At 42.3% G+C, this 15,112-nt stretch overlaps 1 protein-coding gene across 9 annotated transcripts in view; it reads left to right on the forward strand.

Moving 5' to 3' along the window:
• The window catches only part of TRRAP (transformation/transcription domain associated protein), a 118,833-nt gene that overhangs the window by 38,061 nt on the left and 65,660 nt on the right, over positions 1-15,112 (forward strand). For 8 of the 9 annotated variants that reach the window (XM_079121199.1, XM_079121205.1, XM_079121201.1 and 5 more), the window contains exons 21-29: positions 798-998; positions 2,067-2,218; positions 7,538-7,737; positions 8,976-9,193; positions 9,316-9,513; positions 10,151-10,411; positions 10,868-11,029; positions 13,057-13,153; positions 14,742-14,863. In XM_079121199.1, the coding sequence (XP_078977325.1) occupies positions 798-998; positions 2,067-2,218; positions 7,538-7,737; positions 8,976-9,193; positions 9,316-9,513; positions 10,151-10,411; positions 10,868-11,029; positions 13,057-13,153; positions 14,742-14,863 (1,611 nt within the window). The remainder of the gene's footprint in view (positions 1-797; positions 999-2,066; positions 2,219-7,537; positions 7,738-8,975; positions 9,194-9,315; positions 9,514-10,150; positions 10,412-10,867; positions 11,030-13,056; positions 13,154-14,741; positions 14,864-15,112) is intronic. The other variant, XM_079121202.1, reaches the window with a different exon arrangement.

A 15,112-nucleotide genomic window follows, 5' to 3' on the forward strand; every position in this document is an offset into this window, starting at 1 on the left:
TGAACTATAGTCATTTTTAGGACTTAGATAATTTAGGTGAAAATAACAGGGGGAAATTTACTGAGTGCTTTGGGACAGTTGAGTGTGTATTCTCTTTCTCTCGCCCTATGTATTTATTTATTTATCCTGGAGACTGAACTTGGGTCTGTGCACATGGTAGGCAAGTGCTCTAGTGCTGAACTTGAGTTATATCCCCAGCCCTTTTTCATTTTTTTAAATTTTGAGACAGGGTCTCACCAAGTTGCCCAGGCTGGCCTCGAACTTGGCTTCTTCTGCCTCAGCTTTCCAAGTAGTTGGGGTCACAGTGTGTACTACCACGCCTGGCTGAGTGCACATGTACTAAGTGTAGTGCACCTGAACTTATTCCCTGCAGTCCTGGGACTTAGGTAACCTTCTGATCCGTGGTTTTTTTTCTTCCTTCATTTCTAATAGAAGATTCAAAATATATGAAATAATTTACCTGTTTATAAGTTATAAAAGTCTAGTAAGAAGAAAGAAAAACCTGAGAACGCGTCCTCTTTGTACCTAATAGTATGTCAGTTCACTATCTTGCTTGAGCCCTGTGTGTTCATACTGTCCCACTGTATGTGTACAGGAGCATGAGGCGTGTTTTTATACGTATCTTTTTTAAAGACAAAATTTCTGGGAGGACATAATAACATTGGTTTCCCCTAAGAAGGGACACCATGTTTGAGGGACAGAATTGTGCCATGTCATGTTTTCTGACTTGGAATTTTGAGTTTCAAGCATGTGAACTATTACCTTGGAAGACTTAATGAAATCATGTTGGTTTTTAGGCTTTGTGGCGCACTTTACGGAATCCTGCCGATAGTATCTCCCATGTGGCCTACCGTGTACTTGGTAAATTTGGTGGCAGTAACAGGAAGATGTTAAAGGAATCCCAGAAACTGCACTATGTTGTCACTGAAGTTCAAGGCCCTAGCATCACTGTTGAGTTTTCTGATTGTAAAGCATCTCTTCAGCTCCCCATGGAGAAGGTAAAGTTGAAAGTTTTTGGGAGTTTTGTGCAAGTACTGTTTTTAAGAATGTCGATTTCTATTTAAAATATGTAAGTCATAATCTTCTATGTGAATATGACATGCTTTGGGAAAGAAGGAATTTCTAATTTGGAGTAGGACAAGATTGATGTGGTGATCTGCTTGTTTGGTGGGGGGGTTTCAGAAACCAGTGGAGGGTGTTGCCCCCAGAACTTGGGATCATTGAGCACTTCCATCTTTCCTGAAGATCAGGAAGTGAAACCCAGTCCACCCTGCCCTTGAACTCTTGGTCTGTTTGATCCCACCAGACTTTATTTCAAGTGCCTTTGAGAACTAAGTTGATTCCATACTTATCTCTCATCCCCAGTACCTAGTTTTCTCCCTTCTTTATTCAAAACATAGCTTGTACTGTCTCCTTACTGGCTCTCACATGTGTATAATTATCATTAAGGTTAATGTCTTACCTGTTAAAGACTTAAATTATTATTATTATTTTTTATGTGATTGTGCTGCCAAATTCCTGGACAACCTAATTGAAACGACTTAGAATTAAGTGTGTGTGTGTGTGTGTGTGTGTGTGTTGTGGGTCTTCTGGGAGAAAACATCAATGTAATCTTTTTTAAAGAGGGAATTTAGTAAAGTAAAAGCTTAGGAAAGCCATCTTTCAGGTTTGAACATAGACACGGGAAAGTCTGTAGTCTACAGAAAGGTCAAGAATCTCATTAGGACCTCAATGAGTATAGATGACATAGACTCTAGTTTGACCTAGCAGATTGCCACAAGGTTCCAGGCTCACTTAAAATTTCTGTAATCTCCACCCAACATGAAATTGCTAAACTCCATCTAACATGTTAATTTGAGCCAAGCAACTCCTTATTTCACATGGCTGCGTTCACCACTTCCAGAGCCTACATTTGGCTAATGCTTGCTAGGCTGTAGCCCTCTGTGCTCCCTTCCAAAGAAATAAGCCCTGAGGTAATTTTAGGAGCTGCCAGTGCTTTCAGTGAAAGCTTTTCAAAATCATGTAATTTCAGTACAAATGGTAGTTTCTCTGCTGCTTTGTCACAGGCCATTGAAACTGCCCTGGACTGCCTGAAAAGTGCAAACACAGAGCCCTACTACCGGAGGCAGGCGTGGGAGGTAATCAAGTGCTTCCTGGTGGCCATGATGAGCCTAGAGGACAACAAGCACGCACTGTACCAGCTGCTTGCACATCCTAAGTAAGTGTTCAGCTTGCTGTAACCAAGTTGTCTTCCTGTAAGGGCTTGAGATGGAGGGGACCTCCCAGGGTTCTCAAGTTAGGAGCATGCTCTTTGAATTCAGGAAGACCAGTACTGCTTACCTGGCAATGCTTCTTTTGGCCGATAGAGAAAATGGAAGGAATTTGGGTGTGGGAATGAGAATTAATCTCTGTTGCACTCCACCTTCATCATGTGTCTTACTGCTACCTACATTAGGCTGAGCCTCGAGAAAGCCAGATCCTATCCCTTTTCCTTCCCATTTGTTCTCCATTGTGTCCATAGCATGCATGAGAGGCATTCAGTGGACCTTGGGCTTTTCTATTTCACAGTGATCTTTCTCTGAAGGCTTGTTCTGATGTTTGTATTTTGCTCTTATCACTTTAGGCTGCAGGTAGCCTTTGAGATGTTGGATGTGTATTATCGTTTTCTGTTGAGTTTCAGGGAACAGAGTTTTCCCATGTATTTCCACATTTCTTACAGCACGAAAAGTAATGCTGAGCTAAGGTCTTGGTTGTTAAAAGGGCATTAACAAGAGAGCGGTCAGGTAGCAAGTGCAGAAGGAAATATAGCACATAAGTGAGCACCAGTAAACACCACAGAAAGCACAAATCGACCTGTGGGGACTTCAGAGATCAGGACCACTAGAACCAGGCTATATCTATGCTTTAAGACATTTCAAATGATAAAAGGTGTCAATAATAACTTAAAGAAATTGCCCAAGTTTAGAGAGAGAGGGAGAGACTCTTGAAGGAAGGTACCTGGGGACTGTGGATGTGACTCAGTGGTGGAGTGCTTGCCTAGCATGTGAAAGGACTCGGGTTTGATCCCTGGCACCACCAAAATAGATAAGATAGCTAGAGTGCATGCTGAAAGAGAAAAAGATGGAAAATTTAAAAGAGAAGAATGACATGAAGAGTGGGGGGAAGCAGCGTAGTTGCTTGAAGTCTCACGAGAAGGGAGGAACAACGACTGGGAAGCTCTCAGAACTGATGAAAAATTGACTCAAGGTGATGAGTGGATCCAAACAGAATAAGGGGCGGGGGGGGGGAGCCACACATGGATGCATTACTGGCTACAAATCAGAAACAAAGGGGAGCTCTAAAAGCTGGCTGAATGGTGACCTTTAAGTGAATGCCGGATTGGCAGTTAAGCGTCTAGACAGGTCTCCAGTCTGGAAGAGAGCAGCTGCCAGCTTAGAGTCATGTGTCTGGTGGGATACAACCCGGGAAGAGAATGAAATAAGAGTGTTTTCAAATTAAAGTGGAAGTCTTCCATCAACACTTTAGTAAAGGACATTCAAAAGGGTGAGCTTCATCAGGCAGAAGAAAAGTTTCCCCTTGGAAGATCTGAGATGGGAGAAGGAATAAATAGCTAAGAAAATGATAATATGTGGTCAAGTGTAAATGGGATGCAGCAAATGTGACACTTAAGACCTTAACAATCACAGTAGACTATAAACATTACATATTTATCATCTGGTAAATAGATAACCAAATGTGGTTGATGGACACAGTGAAATACTAGCCCATAGTGAAGAGGAATGAATGCAGGCATCAGAAAGCAGCATGCTCAATGAAAGAAGCCAAACCCAAGATGGCATGTGTGATTCCATTTGTGTGAACCATCTAAAAAAGACAAGAGCAGATCAGGGGTAGCCCAGGGGCAGGAGTAGGGATCGATGGAGTGGTGTTTTACAATTGGATCATCACCATGGTTTGTATGACTGTACATTTACTAAAACTTAATTGAACTCCATAACTAAAATGAATGAATTCTGTGGCATATGTTACATCTCAAAAGTCAGAAAAAATATGACAGTAAATGAAGAAAAGAGAAATGAACAAAATAGAAAAATATATTCAGTCAAGTGGTTCAGTAAAGCCAAAAGTTGGTTCTTTGAATGAATAAAAAAACTGAAAAGCTTCTGGCAAGACTGACTTGGATTAAAGAAGATTAAAGAAGTAACTAGTATCAAAGTGGTGGCAATATCTGTGTTTCAGATATGAAACAAAAAGATAATGGTGTCACGGATAGTCTTCCTGATAAGTTAAAAAAATTATCTAGAGATACTCTGGCTTTTTCTCTTGACTTTTATGATCCTGACATTTTAGAGGAGTAGAGGCCAGCTGTTTAAGAATGCCCCTTACAGGTCGGCTTGTTTCTCTGTGATTGGAGTCAGGTCATGCATGTCTAATAGAAAACTCACAAAAGTTCTCTGTCACACACCCTGGCAGGCACCATTAGTGGCTTGTCCTGTTAATGAAAGTGGTATCATCCTGGCTTTCCACTGTAAGGTTATCATTTTACTCTCTTACTTTATATATAATTGAAGAGAAAGATGTTGAGATGATGTGAAGAGGTAAATGACCTGCTTCTCATCAAACTTACCTACTGGTTGTAATGACATTCATGGACCATCCTCTCCAGTTCAGGTATTATTTCAGTGACTACAAAATGATGTTTTTTGTTTTTTTTTGTTGTTGTTGTTTTTGTTTTTTTTAAGTCAACTTTGTTGAGATTTATTTCACATCTCAAGAATTCACCTACTTCAACTGAACAATTTAATGATTTTTAGTAACTTACTGAGTAGTACAAATGTAAACGTCTTAGACCAGTTTCATCGCCCCAATAAGATCCCTTGTGTCCATTCTGGTTACTTCCTATATCTTCCCCCTGCCCCAGGCGATCATCAGTCTTTTATATCTGTGAATTTTTTCTTTCTAGACATTTCACATAAATGGAGTCATATAGCATGTGGTCTCTTGGGCCAGGCCCCTTTCACTCAGCACAGTTTATCTGTGAGTTAATATTTATGTGCCAGCTGCTTGTCCTTTTTAATGCTGAATAATATTCTCTCACACAGATTTAAAAAAATTCTTTTTTCTAATTCCATTTTCCCATTATATAAAATAGACTTTTCCTCCTCTTTTAATACTTATTTATAGCAGTATAGATTCTTGGAGTCTTATTTTATTTAATAGATTGTAATCCATTATGTAGTTGATGACTGAATCATCCATACTTTGTCAGCGTGAGCCCCCTTGGGCTGCCTCTTAGGTTCTTTTGACGTGACCACCCTCAGTTGACTTCTGAGTACCCACTTTCTAGCTCCACCAGGTGTTTTTTGTTTTCCTTGGACTCACCATTGTGTAAAGAGTGAGAGCTCCTTGAACTGAGCTCCTTGACCAAGAGCCCTTCACTGTGTGTGCTCATCACTCTTGGATGTCACTGTCCCTAAATCTTTCAAAAGAGTATTTTGATAAACAATAGTCTGTGATTTTGCTGTGGTCATATTGATGTATTTCTCCTTTTATTTCATGATTTTTACATCATTTATGAGAAAACTATTTTCTATATCCAACTCCAAAGACCCCCACCCCCACCCCCACACACAGTATCTTCTAAAAGCACTGTCCTTTGCATTTTGATCTTTCACCTTTCTGGTGAATGGTATGGAGTAGGGTCTGTTTTGTTTTTTACCAGCAGGTGTATAGTTATGGGGACCATCATCCTGTCTGTCTGTGCAGCATTGCTGCTGCTGTAGACTAAGTACCTTCTAGGATGGCCCTGCTCAAGGCTGGTGCACAGGCCTGGCTTCTGCCCTCTAGGACTTACATTCTAGTGGGGGAAACAGACAAAGCTAAGAAACGCAAGTGTATGCTATTTCAGGTAGTGATACAGGTTATTAGGTATGTCTGACTGAAGAGATAAGGCATGAAAGGGGCATTTTAAAAAGAGGGTGAGGGAGAAGTCCCCTTTGAGTAGGTGACATTGGGCAGGGATTCTTATGAACTGTGAAGAAGGAACTTGTGAAAAAGTCCAGGAGAAGCTTACCTCAGGATTAAGGAAGCAGGACAGAAGCTCTCAGCTGGGCCCAGCAGGGAGGCACAGTGGGTAAGGAAGAGAGCTAGGTGTGCCAGGCCTGAGGGCAGTGCTTGTAAGCAGGGACCAGGACCTGTTTCCCATGTTGCAGGGGGTAGGTGACAGGACCTGCTTCCTCTAGCTGACTATAGGCTTTCTTGTCTTAAGTCAAAGATGCCATTTACTGGGCTTTTAGGAATTATCAGGGAAGAACAAGTTGGGGAGGATGGGAGGCACATGACTGGGGCATTTAGTTCCCAGTTGGCATTTTACTTTTTAAATTTATGTGCTGGGAATCGAATACAGGATACTTTTACCACTGAGCTACATCCCCAGCCCTTTTTACATATTTATTTATTTTTGAGACAGGGTCTCGCTGTGTTGCTGAGGGTCTCACTCAATTGCTGAGGCTGCCGCTGTACCCAGCTCCCGGTTAGCATTTTATTTTATTTTATTTTGGTACTGGGGCTCGAATTCAGGGCCCTCAACCACTGAGCCACATCCCCAGCCCTATTTTGTATTTTATTTAGAGACAGGGTCTCACTGAGTTGCTTAGCACCTTGCTGTTCCTGAGGCTGGCTTTGAACTTGAGATCCTCCTGCCTCAACCTCCTGAGCCATTGGGATTATAGGCAGGCACTGTGGCCAACATTTGATGTCATGAACTTTTCCTGACTTCCTTCTGGGATTTTACTTGATCTTGGGTAAAAACTGGTCATGTTTTATCAGTTAGATCTGCAGACCCTTTTGATTCTGTGCTCTTGGTATGATTTTTCAACACTTAACAGTTGTGTAGCTGCCCATGAGTCATAGCTTTTTTCATGATTATTTGATCATTGATTTGAGTTACTTTTTAGGATTTGACTTTTTTAATTATAAAAGATAAAAATCAAACATTGACTTTTTTAAAATAGAAAATACCAAATATGTGGCCATTTTCTAATCTGCCTCTGATTCATTGCTTGTGCTCATATTAGGTAGAATATACTCGATATCTCATGATGCATTGACTTTAAGTTTTTTGTTTTGTTTTGTTTGGTACCAGGAATTGAACCCAGGGGTGCTCAGCCACTGAACCACACCCCCAACCACCCCCCGCTCCTTTTTTTTCTTTCTAGAGACAGAGTCTTGCTAAATTGCTTAGGTCCTCTCTTTAAGTTGCTTAAGTTGCTTTGCATTCACCATCCTCCTGCCTCCGTCTCCCAGGCTGCTGGGAATACAAGCTTGTGCTACCACACCCGGCCTGATTATAAGTATTGGTAATGAAATTCACATTTGGTTCCAGCTGTTACTAAAATTAAAGAGAGAAATTAATTCTCCTAGACCTATCTAGATAAGGTGGAAGTGGGCAGGCTGAAAATAAAAATATTAGTGTCAGTGGATTTGTCAGTTCAAAAGACTTGGGGCTTGTGGTGATGTACTTAATTTTATCTTTCAGCTTTACAGAAAAAACCATACCCAATGTCATCATCTCACACCGGTACAAAGCTCAAGACACTCCAGCTCGGAAGACATTTGAGCAGGCTCTGACGGGAGCATTCATGTCTGCTGTCATCAAAGACCTGAGGCCCAGTGCCCTGCCCTTCGTAGCCAGCCTGATTCGTCACTATACCATGGTGGCAGTGGCCCAGCAGTGCGGTGAGTGTAGGGAGCTGTTGGCACAGAGGAAGCAAGTTTTTCCCTTCTTACTGTACCTCAAAAAATTGGTCAGGATGTTTTGTTTCAGAGAAGCTCGGTAACCGATTTTTTGCTTTTGTTTTCTATGACATTGATAAACATAATTGGTATTTTGGTGGTGGGCACTCTGACAATTTAAAGTTATCATCAGATTTTGTCTGTCAGATACACCCAATTTGATCTTCAGACCTTTCGTTTTTGGTGGAAAACGGGGGCTGAGTATGCTGTGTGCAAAGCAGGCGGTTTCAGATCCTCTCATGGCCAGGCCGGCCTTCACCCACCCTGCTCTCCCACTGTGGTGCTTGTTTTGGCCCCCATCGGCATCCGTGCTGTTTCTCCTACCTGGAATGGCTGCTCTCAAACTCCTGGTGGTGAAGGATTGTTCACTTTTATTTCTGATCCATTGTAGATGATGACAGTGAAATGTCCTGGCCCTGCCCCTTGTTGTTTCTGAACACATACTCAATTTTTTAATCTCCTTCCAGACAGATAACAGTTGAGTTGCAGACCACACCTGAATAGCATTGCTCCAGTTGGTCCTCAGAATCCTTCCTTGGCAACTGACCAGTCGTTTTCTTATGAACTCTGCAGAACTTTCCCCCTTTTCACCCTTCTTGGCAGAAACAGTCAGTAATTCACAATTGAACACTTAAGTTGCTTCTCAGTGTTTCTTCTGTGTTTCCATTATCTTTCTAGCAAAATAAATATTGCTAACTTCCATCTTGCCTAGTAGTGGAAGTTAGCAACTCGAAGTTAACTGCCAGGTGTTAACTGCCAGTTGCTGTGACTGACCGTTCTCTGACCAGGTGTAATCTCTGGCACAGCTGGCTGCTGTTGATTTTTCTCTTACTTGTAAGGAGTGTCCACAGCACAGCCCAGTCATTTCCAGGCTAGGCCCCTTAGTATGTCATCGGCTTTTAAAAAAAGTTTGTGTTTCTCATCTTAAACTAGTACTTTTCTGAGTTGTGATTGAGAAAATTGGAACACAGTAGTGTATCATGAAAAGTATTCAGAAAGATAGCCTTTGTGTGAATTAGATCACTTAGCAACAAATAATTTCATTTTAATGGAGATTGGTTTAAGGTACCATGTTGGCTTTCATTGAATTATTAGTGTCAAGAGGGAAATGAAATCGTTTTGCAGTTTAGGGCCAAGAATGTTCCTGGTCAACCTCACATGCCTGTCCTTTCTTCTTTCAGGTCCCTTCTTGCTGCCTTGCTATCAGGTGGGCAGCCAGCCCAGCACAGCTATGTTTCACAGCGAAGAGAACGGGTCAAAAGGGATGGATCCCTTAGTTCTTATTGATGCCATAGCCATCTGTATGGCCTATGAAGAAAAGGAACTTTGCAAAATTGGGGAAGTGGCCTTAGCTGTGATATTTGATGTTGCAAGTATCATACTAGGCTCAAAGGAGAGGGTAAGGAAGGACAGAGCGTCTTGTGATTTGGTGGGATGTTTGTGCATCAGGGTAGTTATTCAGGAAACTGGTGGTTTAAGAATTGCATTGACACCTTTTGGTTTGTTTGCTTTTCTCTCAAGGCGTGTCAGCTGCCCCTATTTTCCTATATTGTGGAGCGCTTGTGTGCCTGCTGCTATGAACAGGCCTGGTATGCAAAGCTGGGGGGTGTGGTGTCTATTAAGTTCCTCATGGAGCGACTCCCTCTCACGTGGGTTCTGCAGAACCAGCAGACTTTCCTCAAGGCGCTCCTCTTTGTCATGATGGACTTAACTGGAGAGGTAGGTGATGAGTAGCCCCAGAGCTAACGCGCCATGCTCTTCAAGAAGCTGCTCTGCCTGGAGTGCAGTTGGCCTGAGACATTCTGCATTATGCTCTCCTTGCAATGTGGGGCTTAGATATTTAGTTTCGTTACAACAGCTCTAATAAAGGGATAGCTCCAACTCATAGGCTATCTCTGGGTACCCAAATACCTGTTTACTACATTTAGAATAGTCACAGGCCAGAGTGATTGGAAAGGGGGTGTTGCCGCTTCCTGTGTACCTCGAGGTTTCCATAGGGGTTGTTGCTTCACTGGCTCACATGCAGCTACCACTCATACAGGTGGGGTGTGTAGGCATCATCAGTTTCCCAGGTGTTGTTTCCTCTGTGAACCCTCATGAAGCTGAAGCTCTAACTCATACAGATAGGGTATGGCAGGCATCACCAGCTTCATTTGTTAAATCCAAGGTCATATCTAGATCACATTTTCTGTTCTGAATGACAAATAGGAATTACCTATAAGGAGGTAAAGTGGACATTATGAAGAAGTTTCTCTTGTAGCATCTCGTGTGAGGGGTGTCCCCCCCAGAGGCAGCATTTATGGGTGTGGTGGGCAGCATCACCCCCTTTGGCATCTAAGGCCTCCTTGACCCCCAGGTTTCCAATGGAGCAGTCGCCATGGCAAAGACCACCCTGGAGCAGCTCCTGATGAGGTGTGCAACACCTTTAAAAGATGAGGAGCGAGCTGAAGAGATTGTGGCAGCTCAGGAAAAGTCTTTTCACCACGTGACCCATGATTTGGTTCGAGAAGTCACCTCTCCAAACTCCACTGTGAGAAAACAGGCTATGCATTCACTGCAGGTATTGGCCCAGGTCACTGGAAAAAGTGTGACAGTGATAATGGAACCCCATAAAGAGGTGAGATTTCTGATGCTAGACATGGGATAATTCTTTTCAATGAGTTGTAGATAATGTTCAGTTTATAATAATCTTGTGTCTCTGTTACAAAGTAGTATTGCACATGCTCTTTTTAATCTGATATATGCAAATAAGTTTATTTATATATATATATAGTAATTACTAGTGTCAAGAGAACAGAAGGCTTGTTTCCTGAGTCTGTAGCACTATCTGACAGTTTTGTTTTAAGAGGGGTCACTCTGGAGCCTTTGGTACTAGACCTGTCCTGAGTCTGTGACCCAGCTACAACCCGTGAAACACATCCCCTCCCCCTGTCAGTAAAGGCCATCTGTAATAACTTTCCCTCACCATGGTTTTCCAAGTGGTCATTGTGGAATATCATGATAAGAGGTGAAAAGAGGTCTTTGTTTTTCCAGGGGCATCTGGTTAGTGGTGCCTTCTCTTTGGCTTTCCCAGGTCCTCCAGGACATGGTCCCACCCAAGAAGCACTTGCTCCGACACCAGCCTGCTAATGCACAGATTGGCTTGATGGAAGGGAACACATTCTGTACTACGCTGCAGCCCCGTCTCTTCACAATGGACCTGAACGTGGTGGAGCATAAGGTGTTCTACACAGAGGTAGGGGGTGGTGGTGCGGAGTTGTGTGGATGGTGATGACATGGGTCTGCTAGCCTGTCTTTGTACGCAAAGACTGGTCAGGCAGCCTTCAGAGAAGGCTCAGGCAACAACGCAGGTAACCAGCCCTAGCCTGGCACAGCACTCTGAGCAGGTGTGTTGAAGCTGGGGGGCACCATGCCCAGAGATGCTCAGCAAAACAGTGCTGTTCTCTGAGTCTTCAGAGCTCTGTTAGCCCTATAGGGAACCTTGTTCTAATTTAGGGCCTCTGAGGTTGTGCTTTAGAGATAAAGCTGTACTCCCTGCTTTAATTGCTCTTGTACTCTTGGTACCTAGAATAATGTTAGTGCAGAGCAAGTGTCAATTTATTGAACTTAGGGATCACTTCAGTGTGCCATGTGCTGTTGAGAACATCATAAGCACCTTTACTTGGCTCTGACAGTGCCCTAGGAGGCCAAAATGCTGTTGATCCTCACTTTGAAGATATGGCAGCTGAGTCTAAGGGTTTGCTACTTACCTGAGGCCACAGAGCAGGTGAGTTGCAGAACTTAGATTTGAATCAAGCGTCCTATTTCAGAGCATGATTCCCAGCCATTGCACTGTCTGACCAGGTTCTCATTTCCTTTAGTGGACATGACTTGCCCCTTGGCCTAAACACAGCCACTGGAAGATGGCATCTTCTAAATATCTGGTGATAATTAAGTAATTAGATAATCAGTGATGGACAGAAATCAAACTATAGATGAAGTCAAATTATGAAACAGTTCTTGGAGTATAAAAATGGTCTGGTTATCAGCCCAATTTGAAATTTTCATGGGACATTAATTGTTCTTTGGTAGGCATTATAGAGTAAACCAAGGCATTATATATAGAGTAAAACTAAGGAAGTAATTCCTCCTGGTCCTAAGTCTGAATGTCCAGCTATGAAAATTTACCTCTTGATTTTTTTTTTTTTTTTTTTTTTAAGTTCTATGTTTTTGCCTGGACATTGATAATCTGGCTCTGATCTTTTACACCTTTTTGTATCCAGTGTAAAAGAAATTGCTTTATTGGCTTGACAGGTCAGGAACCTCTGGGAAGTGGGGGGACAACTTCCCTCGGCTGTTCTGGATTCAGACATAATATAACATTCATAGAAAACTCACTAAACCTACAACCAGAGTCTGGTAATGTTGAGGACATGAAATCAGTTTTCCAAATGCTCATCAGTCCTCCAGCTGCACCAAAACATGGAGAACTGCTTGAAAAGTGTAGACTCTTGAGTCATCTCCCTGGAGACTAAGTTAAGTAGATTCAGGATGAGACTTGGGAATCTGCTGTCTGAAAGCCTCCCAAGTGATCTGGTGTGTGACCACATCTGGAACTCTGGTTGGTATTGTAGTTACCCAGAGCACACATATTCAGTGCTTGCCCCTACGCCTACACATGTGTGCACATGCACACACACATGCTTGTTTATGAGGAGGGTATTGCTGAAGGTCTTACACGGACTTAGTGGTTTCCTCTGGGGAGTGGAATGTGGCAAATGACCGGAGGTGCTTTTCACTATACATACACAAATATCTACTTATATGCCAACATGTCTGGAAGGATAGCCACTGGAATTCCCAGTCACATTCTTCCTCCTTCATTATGCTCTTCTGTGCTGGAAAAGAAAAAAAGTGACCACTCAGATCTCTGCATTATGTCCCATGTCTTTGAGTGCTTGCCCAGGGCACAGGGGAGGCAGCTCTGAACCAAGGGTAGACGAACCTGCCACCAGGATAGACATCCTCTGTTATGAGAAAAAGACATGGTATCAGAGTGAGCAAGAACATGTCTAAGAACTTATTTCACTCATGAGGTTAACTGAAATTTGCTTTAGAATAAAGAAGCTCAGCCATATTTCAGTACTTCTTTAGGATTAGCGTTTAATTTGTCCATTGTTAATTGTGTTTCAGTGTGTGTGGCAGACTGTTTCTGTTATTTGCAAGGTCACCATGTCTTCCCCAGGAGAAGTGGGCTCACTTAAGTTGTTTTACCTTTTCCAGCTGTTGAATTTATGTGAGGCTGAGGATTCGGCTTTAACCAAACTGCCCTGCTATAAAAGCCTTCCGTCACTTGTACCTTTACGGATTGCAGCCTTAAGTAAGTGAATATAATGTGAAACAAGTTACAGAGTATGAAAGGAAAGTAGACAATGGCCTTTTTTGTTTATGTTTCTGGCTTTTGGGGTCTTTTAAAGATGAGATGTGTTTATCAAATTGCATGATGAGATATCTTAAGATGGCATGCATTGTTAGGATTTAAATAATTTTGTACTCTAGCATAATCTGTGGATTTTACTGTGCAGTAGACTCTATAATTCTAAGAATCAAATGTTCTGGTTTAAATAAATTGTCTTAACTGTCCACAGTGACATTTTCATCAGTATCAGAGTAAATAGTAAGGTACCCTATTACCTTTATAGACTTTCTAATGAAACATTGGAGAATCCTATGGTTTCAGAGTTTTCCCTCAGATACATCAGTTTTCATTGTTTTGTACAAGTGTCATGCAAAGTTTAGAAAAACATACTAGATTAGTACTAAACGACCATTATATATAGGAACAGTTACTTCCTCTTTTTCTTTTTTTGGTGAATAGTCAGTGTAAGCTTTTTATAGTTGATTCTCTGTTGCTTCTTATGTACTTGGTAAAATATTGCCAGGGTCCCTCAAAGTGAGTGGGGTGCTCTGGGGAAGCTATTTGGCAGCTCCTCACTTCCGTTGGGATGCCTCTCATGTACCTCATCTTCATTAGGAAATATGAGTATCACTCTTGCCAGAGTATCATCTCTTAACTAACGTATAGAATTGAGATGTGTCCTCTTCTCTTAGGATATTTGCATTTTCTTTTTTCTTTTTTGTACTGGGGATTAGACCCAGGGACACTCAACCACTGAACCACATCCCCAGTTCTATTTTGTATTTTATTTAGAGACAGGGTCTTTCTGAGTTGCTTAGGGCCTCACTGAATTGCTGAGGCTGGCTTTGAACTTGCTGTCCTCCTGTCTCAGCCTCCCGAGCCACTGGGATTACAAATGTGCACCTTCACACATGGCAAATTACATTTTCAAAGGCTTAAAGCCTTTAACCCCCAGACTTGAGGCAGATGCTGCCTGATTAGATGTTGGTAGTTGAGAGAAGCCAGGCCATGTGTGTTTCTTCCCCGTCACCCATACTCCAGAGGCCATGCTTTCTGTAACTCAGATATGACTGCCCCTGGCCAGCTGCACTGTAACTCTGAAGATGTCTTGGGAAAAGGGTATCTGGTTTTTGTTTTTGGTACTAGAATTGAGCCTGGGGCACTGAGATATATCTCTAGTCCTTTTTTATTTTTTATTTTGAGACAAGGTCTCATTAAGTTGTTTAGGGTCATATTAACTTGAGACTAGCTTCAAACTGGTGATCCTTCTGCTTCAGCCTCCTTAGTCACTGGGATTACACTGGGATTACCATGCTGGCTGGGAGCAGGGTATCTGGAGGTAAAAGACTCATTGTGACCTTTCAGGCAAGCTGTTGACTTCCCTCCTAGGCAACACTGAATATGTGGTGGAAGACCATGCATTCTTTGTTTTTCTTGAGGCCAGACTAGGAAAGTAGTGGTTCATAGTTGGTAGGATCCTTTATAGAAGAAAATTATTCAGGTGTTTTTTAGGTTAATAATGAAATTGTACTGATTTCTCTCCCTAAAGATGCACTTGCTGCCTGTAATTACCTTCCTCAGTCCAGGGAGAAAATCATTGCTGCACTCTTCAAAGCCCTTAATTCCACCAACAGTGAGCTCCAGGAGGCCGGAGAGGCCTGTATGAGGAAGGTGAGTATGCATGTGTGTGCACAAGTTTGTGAGAGTGTGCATGTGTACCTTTTTCTGTACACCTGGAAGTCTATTTGATTACTGCACACTGGATTGTAGTGCCTCTTCCAGTTTCAGCCATCCTGAATTATGTACAGTGTTAAATAGTACAGCTGGGTCTTCATTTCATTATCACTTTCTGGAAGACATGTGGTTAGATAATACGTGAGTGGTACTCCATTTGTCCAAGGGAAAACAAATGCTGCAGGA

This window comes from Sciurus vulgaris, assembly GCF_902686455.1.
Source record: "Sciurus vulgaris genome assembly, chromosome: 18".
Classification (NCBI taxonomy): Eukaryota; Metazoa; Chordata; class Mammalia; order Rodentia; family Sciuridae; genus Sciurus; species Sciurus vulgaris.